Source organism: Cotesia glomerata, linkage group LG10, assembly GCF_020080835.1.
Source record: "Cotesia glomerata isolate CgM1 linkage group LG10, MPM_Cglom_v2.3, whole genome shotgun sequence".
Lineage (NCBI taxonomy): Eukaryota > Metazoa > Arthropoda > Insecta > Hymenoptera > Braconidae > Cotesia > Cotesia glomerata.
Genome location: NC_058167.1, coordinates 14,733,062 through 14,747,199, shown reverse-complemented (window position 1 = coordinate 14,747,199; position 14,138 = coordinate 14,733,062). Strand labels below are relative to the sequence as shown.

General features: G+C 27.5%; 2 protein-coding genes across 8 annotated transcripts in view; one reads left to right on the top strand and one right to left on the bottom strand.

The window, feature by feature from the left end:
- Positions 1–9,004, bottom strand: part of LOC123272505 (homeobox protein extradenticle) — a 58,058-nt gene extending 49,054 nt beyond the window's left edge. For 3 of the 7 annotated variants that reach the window (XM_044739358.1, XM_044739356.1, XM_044739359.1), the window contains exons 1-2: positions 7,811–9,004; positions 5,985–6,058 (exon numbers count right to left, since the gene is read on the bottom strand). In XM_044739358.1, the coding sequence (XP_044595293.1) occupies positions 5,985–6,058; positions 7,811–8,022 (286 nt within the window). In that variant the 5' untranslated portion in view covers positions 8,023–9,004. The remainder of the gene's footprint in view (positions 1–5,984; positions 6,059–7,810) is intronic. The other 4 variants (XM_044739355.1, XM_044739354.1, XM_044739360.1 and 1 more) reach the window with 4 other exon arrangements.
- A 1,790-nt stretch (positions 9,005–10,794) lies between these two features.
- On the top strand, positions 10,795–12,329 carry LOC123272501 (putative uncharacterized protein DDB_G0282133). Its single transcript, XM_044739351.1, has one exon. The coding sequence runs from the start codon at positions 10,844–10,846 to the stop codon at positions 12,305–12,307; it is 1,464 nt and encodes a 487-aa protein (XP_044595286.1). The 5' UTR covers positions 10,795–10,843; the 3' UTR covers positions 12,308–12,329.
- The last annotated feature ends 1,809 nt before the right edge of the window (positions 12,330–14,138 follow it).

Sequence of the window (14,138 nt, the reverse complement as noted above, 5' to 3'; positions counted from 1 at the left end):
ATTTGATGGTATTAAACATGCAGAGTAAGAGCGCAGGAGCTGCCAAGCAGTCAAGGTGAACCAGCCGTCTCTTGGTTTCCAATCCTTGTATATATATTTTACCACAATCTTCATCTCTCTTACTTACTCCCTCATCTTTCAAATACATGTATATATTTATATATACAAATATATATCTGTATATACACTTTGGTTTAAATCTTTTACTTTTACCGCCAACGACTATAACCACAAGGATAAAAAGAGCTAACTAACTAAACCTCAACAATATGTGCGCCTTTGCTTGTGTATATACACGCCTTGAGTTTAATTTACCAATACCAGTACCAAATACATTTCCTGATCGGCAATAACTTAAGAAACTTACGGCTTGAACTCAACCCAACTCAATTAAATTTATTTTTGTTAAATATTTCAGGCTTTTGTTAGACTTTTAAATTTGACAAGTGATCTCGGAGAAGGTCATTAAATTTTCGCGGTAATCTTGATATTAATTTGCTCAACCACGGATAATTATGATTTATAATCAGAGATGTAATATAACAAAAAATATAAACTATTAAATTAAAAAAAAAATTTCTACAGAAAATTTCAAGCGAATTCGAGTCTTCCTGTTTTTGCGTTGAGTTTCTATTCCATATGCTGCCTCGTTATTTCTCGTCCCAACTTTCATACAAAAGTCACCGGAATCCTGGCGTCGTGGTTTTGCCAGAATACATCTGTAGCTCTGTAGCTGTACATATATTTCTCTCCATTCAGCATCACATATAAATAAATATCCATCCAAACGTATACAATTCAAAGCCGGAATTGGTGCCCATCTTTTCGTCTACTAGACACTTTTCATTGAAAAACTTGCATCCCTCTCGATCCAAAGCACCCTATCGCGTTTTGTTAACTTTTCTTCGTATCTTCTAATCTCACAGGACCACCAATCGCGAATAAATAGTGCATCGAGAAAAATAAGAGCTAAGCCAGTTTGAGTTCTGGTCTACGAAGCGCAACGACTATTCTCACTACGTCTCCAAAGCGTCTGCCGATACTTTGCCCTTTTTCTTCTTCTTCTTATTATTATTATTATTATAATACATTGCAACTGTACTCAAGTTTTCAAACTTTCTTCGTCTTTTTGGCTAGCACCAGATTCCGTTCCATAGTTTTTAGTTTGAAATCAAAGAATTCACTTTACTTTTCGCATTCAAATCAACCGTCGACGTGTCGATTCCATTTATTCTCAAACTTTTTATATTTTTTTTTGATTCTTACTTTTATTTAAACTTTTTTTTTCAATTACATTTTTTTAAAAGTACTAGCTGACATTTATGAATATTCTACACAATATTGTGATAAAATAATGTTTATTTTATAAGAAAATAAGACTGATTATATTTACTGCAACTATTTAAAAGAAATTATTTCTAAATTTTAATTTTCATCGAAATCTAAACATTGTATCTTTATTTTTTTTTTTTAACGCCATTTTGCTGCTGATAACAAAATGGCGTAGCTACAATGCACTCTATGTAACGAGGTTTCGAGTAACTGCTATAAAATTTACGATCGCGATTAAAATGTAAGAAGAATACGGAAAGTAACAGACACCTGACGCTTTTTTTCTTAAATAATTTAGCCGTAAATTTTCTAAACTTATAAAATTTCTATAAGCTCAATTTAAAAAAAAATTATAATTTTATAACCAAATAATAAACTAGTACAACCAATTTCGATAAATTTCATTTTTTATATTCACCTAAATTGTTATTAAATTCAGCCCTATTTTTTCAGGGTAAAAAATGTTATTTTTTTAAATAAAACAGAGAATAAATAACGAATCCTCATTAGAGTCACGTGCTACACACGAAGTCGCTTTAAAAAAAGATTTTACGGGAAAAGTTTTTTTGAAGCTTAAGCTTTCAGTTAACAGATGTTGGATCAGATCAAAACGACTAATCGTTTGTTATTAGAAAAAAAGCAAGAATATTTCTTACGAATTTAAGTTTTGAGTGTAAAGGGTTTAAACTTACGCCAGATGTTAGTTTTATATTCGACAAATCGTCTAGACAAAAAATATTTATATCAAGAATTAATTTATTAAAAAAAACATGAAAAATTTTTGTTACAATTTATAATTTACAGATAATGTGTAAAATACTAAACACAATTAAACAGACAATTAGAGGTAAATTTTAAAATAAAGTTTTGAGTTAAATGGGATAGAATTTACTACTGGGCACGTGCCAAAGCAGATTAGAGAACTCCTAAACCCGTTATCACTCATGCACTTAACATTACTACACAAATATTGTACTCGATCCTCGAGTCAACCTTCGCGATTGTTCGTAACATATAAAAATAATAATAATTTAAAAATAAAATAAAGATATTATTATTATTTTGTTAAAAACTTAAAAAGTTATCAATATTAATAAAAATAAAATAAGTAAACGTTTGTACGTGACGGGTACATTTGTTACTCTCCGCCTTATTTAAATTATTGTTATTGCCACGCAATAAATCTTACCAAAGTTTAACATTATTTTTAAATATTGGAAATTTTCTCTACAAAAGTGTTTACCGTGCAATAAAACAGAAAATTTCTATCTAAACCCACATTTACGAGGATTATTAAGTTAACTACTGAAAGGGTGCTATAAAAGAAAACATTTAGTCAGTCAAGGTTACACTAGCATAAACACAAAGCCTAAACCGTACTTAGAATTTCTTCGGGTGGAAAAATGTAAAGCTTAGTACTAAGTAGAGACAGAAAATAAACTTTGAGGCGGGCAGTCATAGTTCTTAGGTATAAAATACTTAAACCTACTCCTCTGAACCCAAAAATTCAACTTTCTTACATCTTATGTTATTCTAAGAAATTTAATTTCCATGTTAGGGATAATCATTGTAATAGAAATAGATTTTGAAGATTTTTTTTTCCCTAGAAGGAAAATTCTTTAGAAGTTTGAATATTCATTATTATTTTTGATATTTTGAGGGATATATTTTTTTCCCTTGAATTAAATTATTCCACCAAAAATATAAATAATAATTTTTACTATGTAAAATAATTCTATCTAAAATTTTTCATAAATTAAAAAAAAAATAAATAAAATATTGAAATTATTAAAAAAAAAAAAAAAAGTAAATATAAATATCAATCCAAAAGTAAAAATGAAAAAAGACATTGATAAATAAATGAGGTGCGAAGAGATCTGTCGAAAAGGGTATTTGATCTATATATTATACCGCGCATCATGAGTCAAGTGCTGATTATATTAAATTGATGGTAAAATAGTCTGCTTAACATAGCGTTTATCTGCTCTTCTCGGTTTTAGTACTTTTTCACTGCCTCGTCAGCCATTGCCCATAAACTTTCTTTCTCTTGCTCGTACTTAAACAGCTCTTCTCTTACCAATACAAATACAAGTAAAATCGCAGCTGATCTTCCGTCTTTTTTTACAACTCATACTAAGTAAGTAATGGTGTATAGTACCCAGCATCCAAATCCTTAAATATATTCAACTTCAACATACTTATATGTATCTCTTTCTTCACTCAGACTGTCACTTTTAGATTCTTTACGTCGATACTCGTCTCTCTTCAACCCCCACAATTTTTTATTTTTGTTTTTTAGCTCTCCCTCTATTCTATTCCCCTCATTATCCTGCTTTACAGCTACAGACTCTGCCCTCTCACTTAAATTTTATACAGGGTGTCCACAAAATTAACCACCAATCGTTTAATTTATTCAAGGATAATAATTTAATTTTAATGTTTGTATTTATCATTATCAATATTTATATTTTTTTTTTAAATAAATTATTTGATTTTTTTTTCTTCTTCAAATAATCCTATTAATTTCTCAAAAAAAAAATTTACTCAATAAATTAAAAAAATTTTATCATCTAAAATGGAGTAATAAAAATTTTTTACTTTTTTTTTAATAAAAAAATTAACTATTAATAAAAAAAAATTAAATTTTTTCAATAACAAATAATAAAATTAAAAATTGCAGAATAAGATTGTTACAAAAAAATTTCATAATCTAAAATAGAGTAATAAAAATTTTTTACTTTATTTTTAATAAAAAAAAATTAAATTTTTTCAATTACAAATATTAACATTTAAAAATTTTAGAATAAGATTGTTACAAAAAAATTTATTTTTTTCATAAGAAAAAAAAAAAGAAGATATTTTTACAAATGCATAGCTCGGCATAATCTGAAATATATATGAGAACATTTATAAATATAAACATCCATTTTTATCGAGTTTATTTTATTTTATTTTTCCGAGCGAACGCGAGTCGAATCAAAACCCGTTCGAGTCTCAGTTTCTTTCTCGTTCTCGTTCGAATCCTATATGATACCGTACCCAGGGTCTTTCGCCAGCACAGAGCACACAACTAAACACACACGAGACCAGCAATAGCTGACGCGGTCGTTCCCCCTTGGATTGTTCGAAGAAATATATACTTACTCATATATGCGTGAACGCACAACGGCAACAGGACGCATGGAGATTGTGAGGGTGAAGAAACCGAGCTGGGTATAGAAAGAGTAGAAAGAAAGAGAATCAACCGGGATGCATCTAGCGACTAGATATATGTGTATGTATCAGAAGAAAAAGAAAGAAGACCATACTAGCAGCAAGAAGGAAGATAGAGATGAAAAAAAGAGATACATATGCAGAGAAAGAACAGAATTTAAAGCCAGTTTTGTAATGGTAAGGTTTAGATTTAGATGAATCTCTACTGTGATGATTCTGATGCTGACGGTTTACTTCTCGTTTTATTCTACGGTCCCTGGTTAAGCACCCCACGAAATTTCCTTGCTAGGGTCCAAGGGTGTAGTGCTGAGAGATAGTATTCTACATTTTACATTGTACATTATTCTAGTTCTCCAACGCAACAGACAAAGATATTTATATTTATGTATTTCTGCTCTCTTTATTTCTATTCCAACCCCGAAAATTTAAAGACAACAGTTTCCGACTAGCCAAGGGGAAAATAATTGCACTTTCGTGGTCTCTTGATCTCGGCGTAAAGTAATTCAAACACGGCATAAAAATAATGTTTATTACTTTTAAATGATACTTAAATTACACCCCACAGAAATGGAATTTTCTATAAGTGTATTAAGCTTTGCGTTAACATATTTTAGTGTTATAAAATACACAAAAAATATACCCAGTTTAATATTTAATTTTTCTTTTTAAAAAACAAATTTATAATAATTTTATTTGAAAATTTATAAAAAATTATTGTAAGCAATTTTCGATTTTTAATTCTATTTTTTGGAAATGAATTTTTTTTTTTAATAATTTTAAATTGACAAAGCTGAGTTAGTATTTTTTTATGGCAAAATATGATGCGCAAAGTGTATAAAAATGGCTGATTTAAAAAATGACAATATATCTTAAGCTTTGCGTTAACATATTTTAGTGTTTTAAAATACACAAAAAATCTACACAGTTTAAGATTCAATTTTTTTTATAAAAAAAAAATTTATATTAATTTTCTTTGAAAATTTATAAAAAATTATTGTAAGCAATTTTCGATTTTTAATTCTATTTTTTAAAAATGAATTTTTTTTTTAATAATTTTAAATTGACAAAGCTGAGCTAGTATTTTTTTATGGAAAAATATGATGCGCAGTGTATAAAAATGGCTGATTTAAAAAATGACATAATGTATCGCGAGTAATAAATTGTAAATTAAAGATAACGGAACCCATTAATTATGTCTAGAATTGAATAGATTGATGATTAATAAATCATTATATTTTTAATGGGTCTAGAACGTAGTACGTCGGATAAGATAAGAAATAATCGATTTAGAATGTTTTTACAAGTTGTTTGACAGTAAACACTTGATCACACGTGAGGTATCATTGATAATAAATTTGAAAAAAATTGATAATGGATTGTATGTTATACATTACATATTTATAGAAGAAAATTATTTTTTAATCATTAAATAAACTCACCTGTTTTTTCCTTTATCTCGCAGAGCACCGAAAATAATGCCGGCTTCATTCTATGGCAGTTCAGCGTATGTTTTCTGGAATAAAAACAAAATATTATTATTTTCGATACCAAAAAAGTTAGAATAAAACAATTCAAATTTTATATCAAATTAATTCGAGCCCCAACGCTTTAATTAAAAAAACTTGCTTCGATAATAAAAATAGTAAAAAAAAGTGTAAATAGTACTGATGATACTTATTAAGCAATAGATGAAATGAAACATTAAAGTGTTATAAATATTTAATTAGTTAAATAACTTTAATTGTGAAATTACACTTTGATTCTTTAATTGCATTATTCCGTAGTAATTCTATATCTCTAATAGTATTCCAATAACGATAAGCATCGTTTAACGAGATAATTATACTACACTCGGCAAATACATACTCTTTTTTTTATTTTTATTTTTCTTTTATGCCCACGTTTTTTTGTTTTATCGCTAGTAACAGTAGACTAATGGAATTAATCTATCTTAATTTTTTATCAAATATCTTTTTAATTAATTGTCTCTCATTTTAAATTAATAACAATTACATATTCATAGTCTAATGATAATAAATAACCAGTGAGTTTTTGCAGTAATTAGTTATTATTTATTTATTTATTTTTAATGAGAATTTATGCATGGTAATGAATTGTTAATTAATGAAAATTTAATAATGAAAATAAATATATGAGATAACGCTTTAAATCTTTAAATATTTAGTCAATATTTTAAAAACAACGCTGCAAATAATTAACTTTAATTTATCATAATTATCATTATTATATTCGTTAATTTTATTTCAAATACCAATTACTAGTGATGTTATTTATTAAATTCTTTTCTTATCTTGAAGATATTTATTATCAAACCAAGAATTTTGTGAAAAAATTTTTTCATCTCATTATTAAGTGCTCTAAATTTTAGTTTAATTTTATTTCTATTGTTTTTTTATTTTATTTATTTATTTAGTTTTAATGCTAAGGCGTTAAGCCGGATGGAAAATTGTATATTCATAGATAATATTCAAATAAGTACAATAAATTTTGGAGTATTATTAAAATATATCAAAAAATTGCATTAAAAAAAAAACTATTAGATAAAAATAAATATTTAAAAATAAACTGACTATTATTTACAAATTAATAATATTAATAAATCTAGCCGACATTGTTAATTTTTTTATTTTGTTTAATTTATTAAATTAGAATTAAAAAATATTTTTAAAAAATTGCATTTATAGTTTTTGAAGTTTCTTACAAATGAAAAGATTTTTTAAAAAATTTTTTGTAACAATTTTTTTAATAAAAAAAATTATAAAAATTTGTAGATGGCTAATTTTATTTTCTTAAATTAATATTACGATTTAAAATTAGAGTAAAAAAATAAATCCAGAGTTATTTACTCCAATAAACATTTAAAAATTATATTAAAATAAATCATTAAGCCCTTTTTGATGACATTATTATTATTATTATTATTATTATTATTATTATTAATAACAATAAATAATAATAAATGAAAAGATTTAAAAAAAATTTTTTTGTAACAATTTTTTTAATAAAAAAAATTATAAAAATTTGTAGATGACTAATTTTATTTTCATAAATTAATATTACGATTTAAAATTGGAGTAAAAAAATAAATCCAGAATTATTTACTCCAATAAACATTTAACTTTCAATTGACATTTAAAAATTATATTAAACTAAATCATTAAGCTCTTTTTTATGACATTATTATAATTAATAATGATAATAATAAATAATTTACTTAAAATAAAATAAAAATAAAAAAACATACCTAGCCTGTGCTTCATCCAAACTCTGGTCAGTAATATTCATAATCTGTTGTAAAATTTCTCCAATATCTTGCTTCCTAGCTTCAACAGCCTGTTCGGGGCCCTGGCCCCCGGAGCCGTCAACCTGGCCCATGCTGCCATACCCGCCAGTGTTTTGTGCCCCTTGCCCATTTCCTCCAATCAATCCAACACTAGATCCCCCGTGCTGTAACATTTTACTCCACCAACTCGCACAACTCTCAACAGGTCTCTCAAAATATAATAAAAACTAAAATCAACTAAACCAAAACTCAACGATCAACTCCAATTATTCGATCAATCAACAGACCGAAAAACTTATCAGTCAATTCAATAACAAACCTCAACCCCACAACACAGACCACAGATTTGAGGTTATAACGTCACCAAAAACATATACCTTTTTTTTTTATCACTCACTGTGTAATTTTTCTAGCCTTCTTCTCAATCATTAAATTTATTATTAGTAAATATATTTTATTATTATCTTCAATTATTATTTTACTATTATTATTACTGTTTTATCGTATACACACGCGTCATATAAAATGGTGTATCGTCTAGTTTTGACGGATTGTCGAGTTTTACGTATACGCGATTTCAAGGTCGCTTCTTTACGACGTGTTCCCCTTCCAGTTACACTTTATAAATAAATTTGTATATAATTTTTTTATTTAAATATATATATGTCAACTATTTTACACAGAAAAAAAAATAAAAGTATTTTTAATAATAATAATAATTATTATTATTATTTTTTTTATTAAAATATGAAAGGGAACAACGTTAGTTAACTAAAGAAACATCACTGACTGGAATAATTCCACCATACAAGGCAACGCTCCGGTTGTTTCTGTTTCTTTATCACAACGTCTGCTCCGGGTATGTACGTACCACGCTAGCCGCAACACTAGTCAGTTGGTTTACTTGTTCCTCTTTTTATTTTTCTGTGTTGACTCCTCTCAATATTATATGATCTATTATATTCTCCTGACCGGGGTATCGGATTTGTATGTACAAGTACAAAGAATATAGAATAATATAACTAAAAAAGTTTTTCCTTAATTTACAGACGACCTGTACGACACGCGTGTGCGTGCATCACTGATTTACTAAAACTAAAACCTACGGGTTACAAGTCTGGGCAGTCAGGCCGAGTCTAGTCTGATAGAAGCCTTACTACACTGCTTGCAAACCGAGATGGAGATCTTGATCAAGACAGAGATAGCTAGACACTTTTATGCTTGTGGGAGCAAGAACCGAACAGTTTTGTTGATGCGCGCGACTCCGGCGGCCATAGTCGCGCCAGCCAATCGCTGACGCTCGTTAGTCATCCCCGCTCGAGAGATTTGGTCTCGTGTTCGTGGATTGAAACGCAAATTTCTCCTCTACCCGCCAATACTTTCGGAGTTTTATTTTTTTAGTTTTTTAAATTCCATAAGAATTTTTATCCGGAATTTTGAAAAATTTATTTGTAAAAAATTTCATTTTTTTTTTTTTTAAGAATTCTTACTTTTTTTATAGATAATTTTGCACTAAATTAATTTGTATTTTTTTAAATATTTTAAATTGCGCTCTTTTTTTATTTCATAATTATCATTTCACAATTAATTGTAATAATTAATGTAATTAAGTTTAATATAAGTTTCTTATGTTTTTAAATCAGCAGGATTTTTTTGTATGAGGAATTATGTTGACTCACTTGACAGTTTATAATGCGCATGCGCGACGGCCATTAATATGATTTTAGCGGGAAATTAAAAATTTTTTTTTAATTCTTGATCAATAAGTTAGATTTCATGAATAAATATTTTTAAATATTTTTTTTTTTTTCAGAATCTATTGAAGAAATTTTGATTAATCCCTGATAGCCAGCGCTTTCTCAGTAAGTGTTGACTTCCAGCAGTTACGGTTAATTTATACATCAAGTTGGCGGTAATTCTTCACTCAACAATAGTTGTAAGCAAATTGATGGAAATCTACGGCCGCAACTTGAATACAAGTTAACAATCAAACTTGTAGTTAAATTTCCTTTCAACTTTACTACAATTTGACGGAAATACTTGTACAGCAAGTTTTGACGTATATTTGCAGAGTAAGTTATAGGTAACTAATAGGTAATCGCTCGCTTTGCCAACTCTTTCCGTCAAGTTTGCTTCAAATTGCGGACGTAGATTGTCAGTAATTTATAGGTAAGGTGGCTATCAGGGAACATTCAAATAAAGTTGTAAAAAAAACTAGCTGGTTTGTGATGACATCTTGAGTTGAAAAAATAAAGTTCCGAAGAAACTTCCTTACCTTCAATTTCAAATGGTAATTTGCATAAATATTTCTTTACAATGAATTTAAATTATAATAATTATTTTTAACTTGAATAAAAAAAATTAATTATTAAAAACGAAATAAAAAAATTAATAACAATCAAATGAACTGACAAAAAAAAATTTAGAAAATAAATTTTTCTTTTAAAAATTATAAAAAACCACAAATGCAATTTTTTTGAATACTTTTCTAACAATTATAAATATAATTTATTTGTTAAATAAAATCCAAAAATTTTTATTATTTAATCTGTTAACAGAAACTAACAAATTTTTAAATACTAAATTTTCTATCATAAATGAAAAAATTCAAATTATTTATTTAAAAAATTCACAGTAACTCCATCTCTTATTAAAAACTATTACTATAATTTTATCTACTACTTTTAAATACTTACAAAAGAAATAATCCATCCTATTAACAATCTAAAAAAAAAAATTAACAAAAAATTATATTTACCTTAAAAATAATGAATAATTCGAAAAAGTAAACTTAAACAGTTATTTCCTCACCAATTAAATTCTCCTCCACCACAACGCCATCTTCATTCACTCGCCATTCGACACCGGAAGCATTTTAAAGTTTTATCAATCTTTAATTAACTCTTATCAAGCTTTTAATCAAACAAAAAATTGTTTTTTTACCACAAAAAAATTGTTTTTAAACTAAGTTTTTAAAAGAAATAAAAAAAAACAATGCACGTAAACTGGGCACGGTGGCAACAGCCTATCGGCGGTAATAGCAATTACAATTTTCAATTCCAAAGCTTCCATTGTGCTGTTGTGCCCCAGACGCCTCAAACACAAAGTAACATCTCGTGGCAAGAGCAGCTTCAGTTCCAATTAGTCTACCTGGGCCTTTTGACACAGTACCAGCAAAAGCAGCAATTTTCATTATCCAACGTACAATTTGGATCAACACCTCAATCATTAAACTCATCTTTCAACCGTGGCCAAAATTACAGCAGGTACAACAATTACACCAACTACAATAATTACAACAAAAACTCATCAAAGAAGACAAAAACATTCACCGAGCAACCAAGTAAGACAATACCAACACCTAACTCTACTGATAATAACCCTAGTGATAACAATAGCGCCAATAACGACGAGACAATGGAACCCCAAGACTTTGTAATGGCCACGCGGTTCAACGCTTTTTCTGTTAATTTTAAGAACTTCAACGCCATTAGTGAGGATCAAGTGCACGAAATATTTTCAGTCTACGGTAAAATTAAGCGTGTAAAACAAACCGGAAGCGAGACTGGTCTTTGCTTTGTTAATTTTGAGACTGAAGAGGATGCTCTGAAAGCTGCAGCGGGAATCAAAGGTCGCTCTGACTTGAAACTGCGTCCAACTAAAGATAATCGTTCGAAGCATTCCAATGATTTTAACAATCGAAGCGTTAATAATGATGATAATAATTTTTCCAATGGAAATAGTGGTGAAAATAATTATTCCAATGAAAATGGCAGGAAAAATTATTCTGATGGTAATAGAAGTAATAACTCTTATAATAATAATGACAAAAAAACTGATTGTTTTAACGCTTGTGACGATAAAATTGTTGAATCAACAAGTGATGATTTTTCTGTACCGATATCGAGTGAAGTAAACATCGAAATAAAAACAACAGAGACCACAGAGCTGGAAGAAGTATCAAGTTACGCTGATAAGAGTATAAACAACACAGTTCAGTCGTCTGACCCTCCGGTTTCAATCGTAGAACCACTGGTGGAGCATCGTCATGAAGACAATGACACAAGTGATCAGCGGTCGACCATTTCGACTAAGTCAGAGGTCCAGATTCCGGAGTTAGTTGCCAAGACGGCGAAATTGTCAATGGCAAGGACTTCTTCCATGGAAGGAGGAGGAAGAGGAGTAGGAGTAGGAGTTCCGATAGAGAAAACCGCTGTGGAAGTTCTGGTGGCCAACATCCCCGAGGGAGTCAATGTTCATGGGATTCTACAAATGTTGGACAAGTATCATCCCATTGCTGCTACAAACATCCTGACTTATGAACCGAGTAGCATGAGATACTGCCGGATTTATTTTACGTCTCAGCAGCGCGCAGCAGACGTCGAAGCTGAGTTTGATAATTGTGTGCTCTTGAATAAGCCGCTGCTTGTTGTTAGAGCTAGAAATTTTGTTAATTAATTAAACGGGATTTGTTTTTTATATTCAAAAATGTAACTTCCTTGAGAGACCTCTTAAAATTTGAATTTTGAGTTCTGCTTTTAACAGGAGTTGTGTTTGGGCATTTCCTGACATATTTTTAGCGTTAAGGATTTATTTGATTTTCATAGAATTTTTTTACACGAGTTTTGTTTAGGCATTTTTGCAGGAATTTCAAAATTTCAAAATTTCGCCGAACAAAACTCCTGTTAAAAAATTCTATGAAAATCAAATAAATCCTTAACGCGCAAAATATGTCAGCAAATGCCCAATCACAACTCCTGTTGAAAGCGGAACTAAAAATTCCAATTTTAAAAAGTCCATTAAGGAAGTTACATACCCTAATATTCATAATTAATGAGGAATAATTTTTTATTGATATTAATTATAAAAATAGATTAATTATTTTTTTTTAATACAATTTTTCTATTGATATAATTTAATTTTTTTTTACTTCTTATTGGAATTTAATTCAATGCAATAAAAGCCATTAAAGTTTGATATTATTTAAAAATTAGAGTCGATTTATAGTAAATTTTATAACAATAAAGTTAGCCGACATTTTGATTTTTTGATTTTGCCTATTTATTAAATTAAAACTAAAGAATATTTTTTTTTTTAATTGCACTTACAGTTTTTCAAATTTTCTACAAGTCAATTTTTTTTTAATTTTCTGTAATAATTTTCTTGAATAAAAAAAATTGTAAAAATTTTTAAATGCCGGCTAACTTAATTAATAAAAACTGTTGAAAATAATTAATTGTTGAAAAGTATAAAAATTTCCTGAGATTAATCTCGAGTTTATAATTTATTACTCAAAAGTTGTTGCATATACTAATTGCATTATTTGAATAAATTATCGCGACTCGGGATCTTTTATTCAAATTATCTATGTTTAATTAATGTTTCCGTGATTAACATGCAATTTTATATAGAAAACAATAGAATTATTTAAATTTAACTAAACTCCTACTTAACAATAAACAATTTTGTCTCACTTTCAACAGATAGTTCCGTTGTTAATTAATTATTGATAAGAATATAAATAAGTTAACTCTATTTCATACACAAGCTCATTTAAATTTCTTTTTTTATTCATTAAAAATTTATCATTTATATTAAATTCTTTAAAAATGTTTTTTTTTTTTATAACAAGCATAATTTCTAGAATTTTACTTTATTTAATATGGACAATTTTTTTAATTTTAAGATAAATTTAATTTAACGTGCCATATATTTATTCGTACTAAATATTATTGAATTTCTTTTTGTTTATAAAGAAATAATTGATAATTCATTAACTTAGTTAATTTATAAAGTAATTATTGGAAAAAAAAATTAATTCTGTAATTTTTGTATCGCTAATTTAAAAATAAAAAAATGTAATTTTTTATTTTTTTTTTGTAATTAATTTTTTTTCAAAATTTATCCTAAAAACTAGAATAATTTTTATTAACTATTAATTTAATAATAATAATAATAATGTATTTGGGGAAAAAAAAAGAAAATTTTCAATAAAACATTTTATTTGTTAAAAAAAAAATAAGTACATTAAACTTAATCATTAATTAATAAAACTAAATCTCTAATTTTTACAATTTAAAATAATTATTGACTTACACAATTAGCACATTATTCAATCCGGAGTCTAAAAATTCTCCATGAAGCTAAAAACAATACTCTATTTTTTAATGACTTCTCATCTGTTTCTCTACATAATAAAAATAACATGAATAGAATAAGAAGAAAACAACTTATGAAACTGTAAATAAAACATGTTGAGTAATTTAATACCCAGTGATTTAATAAAGCA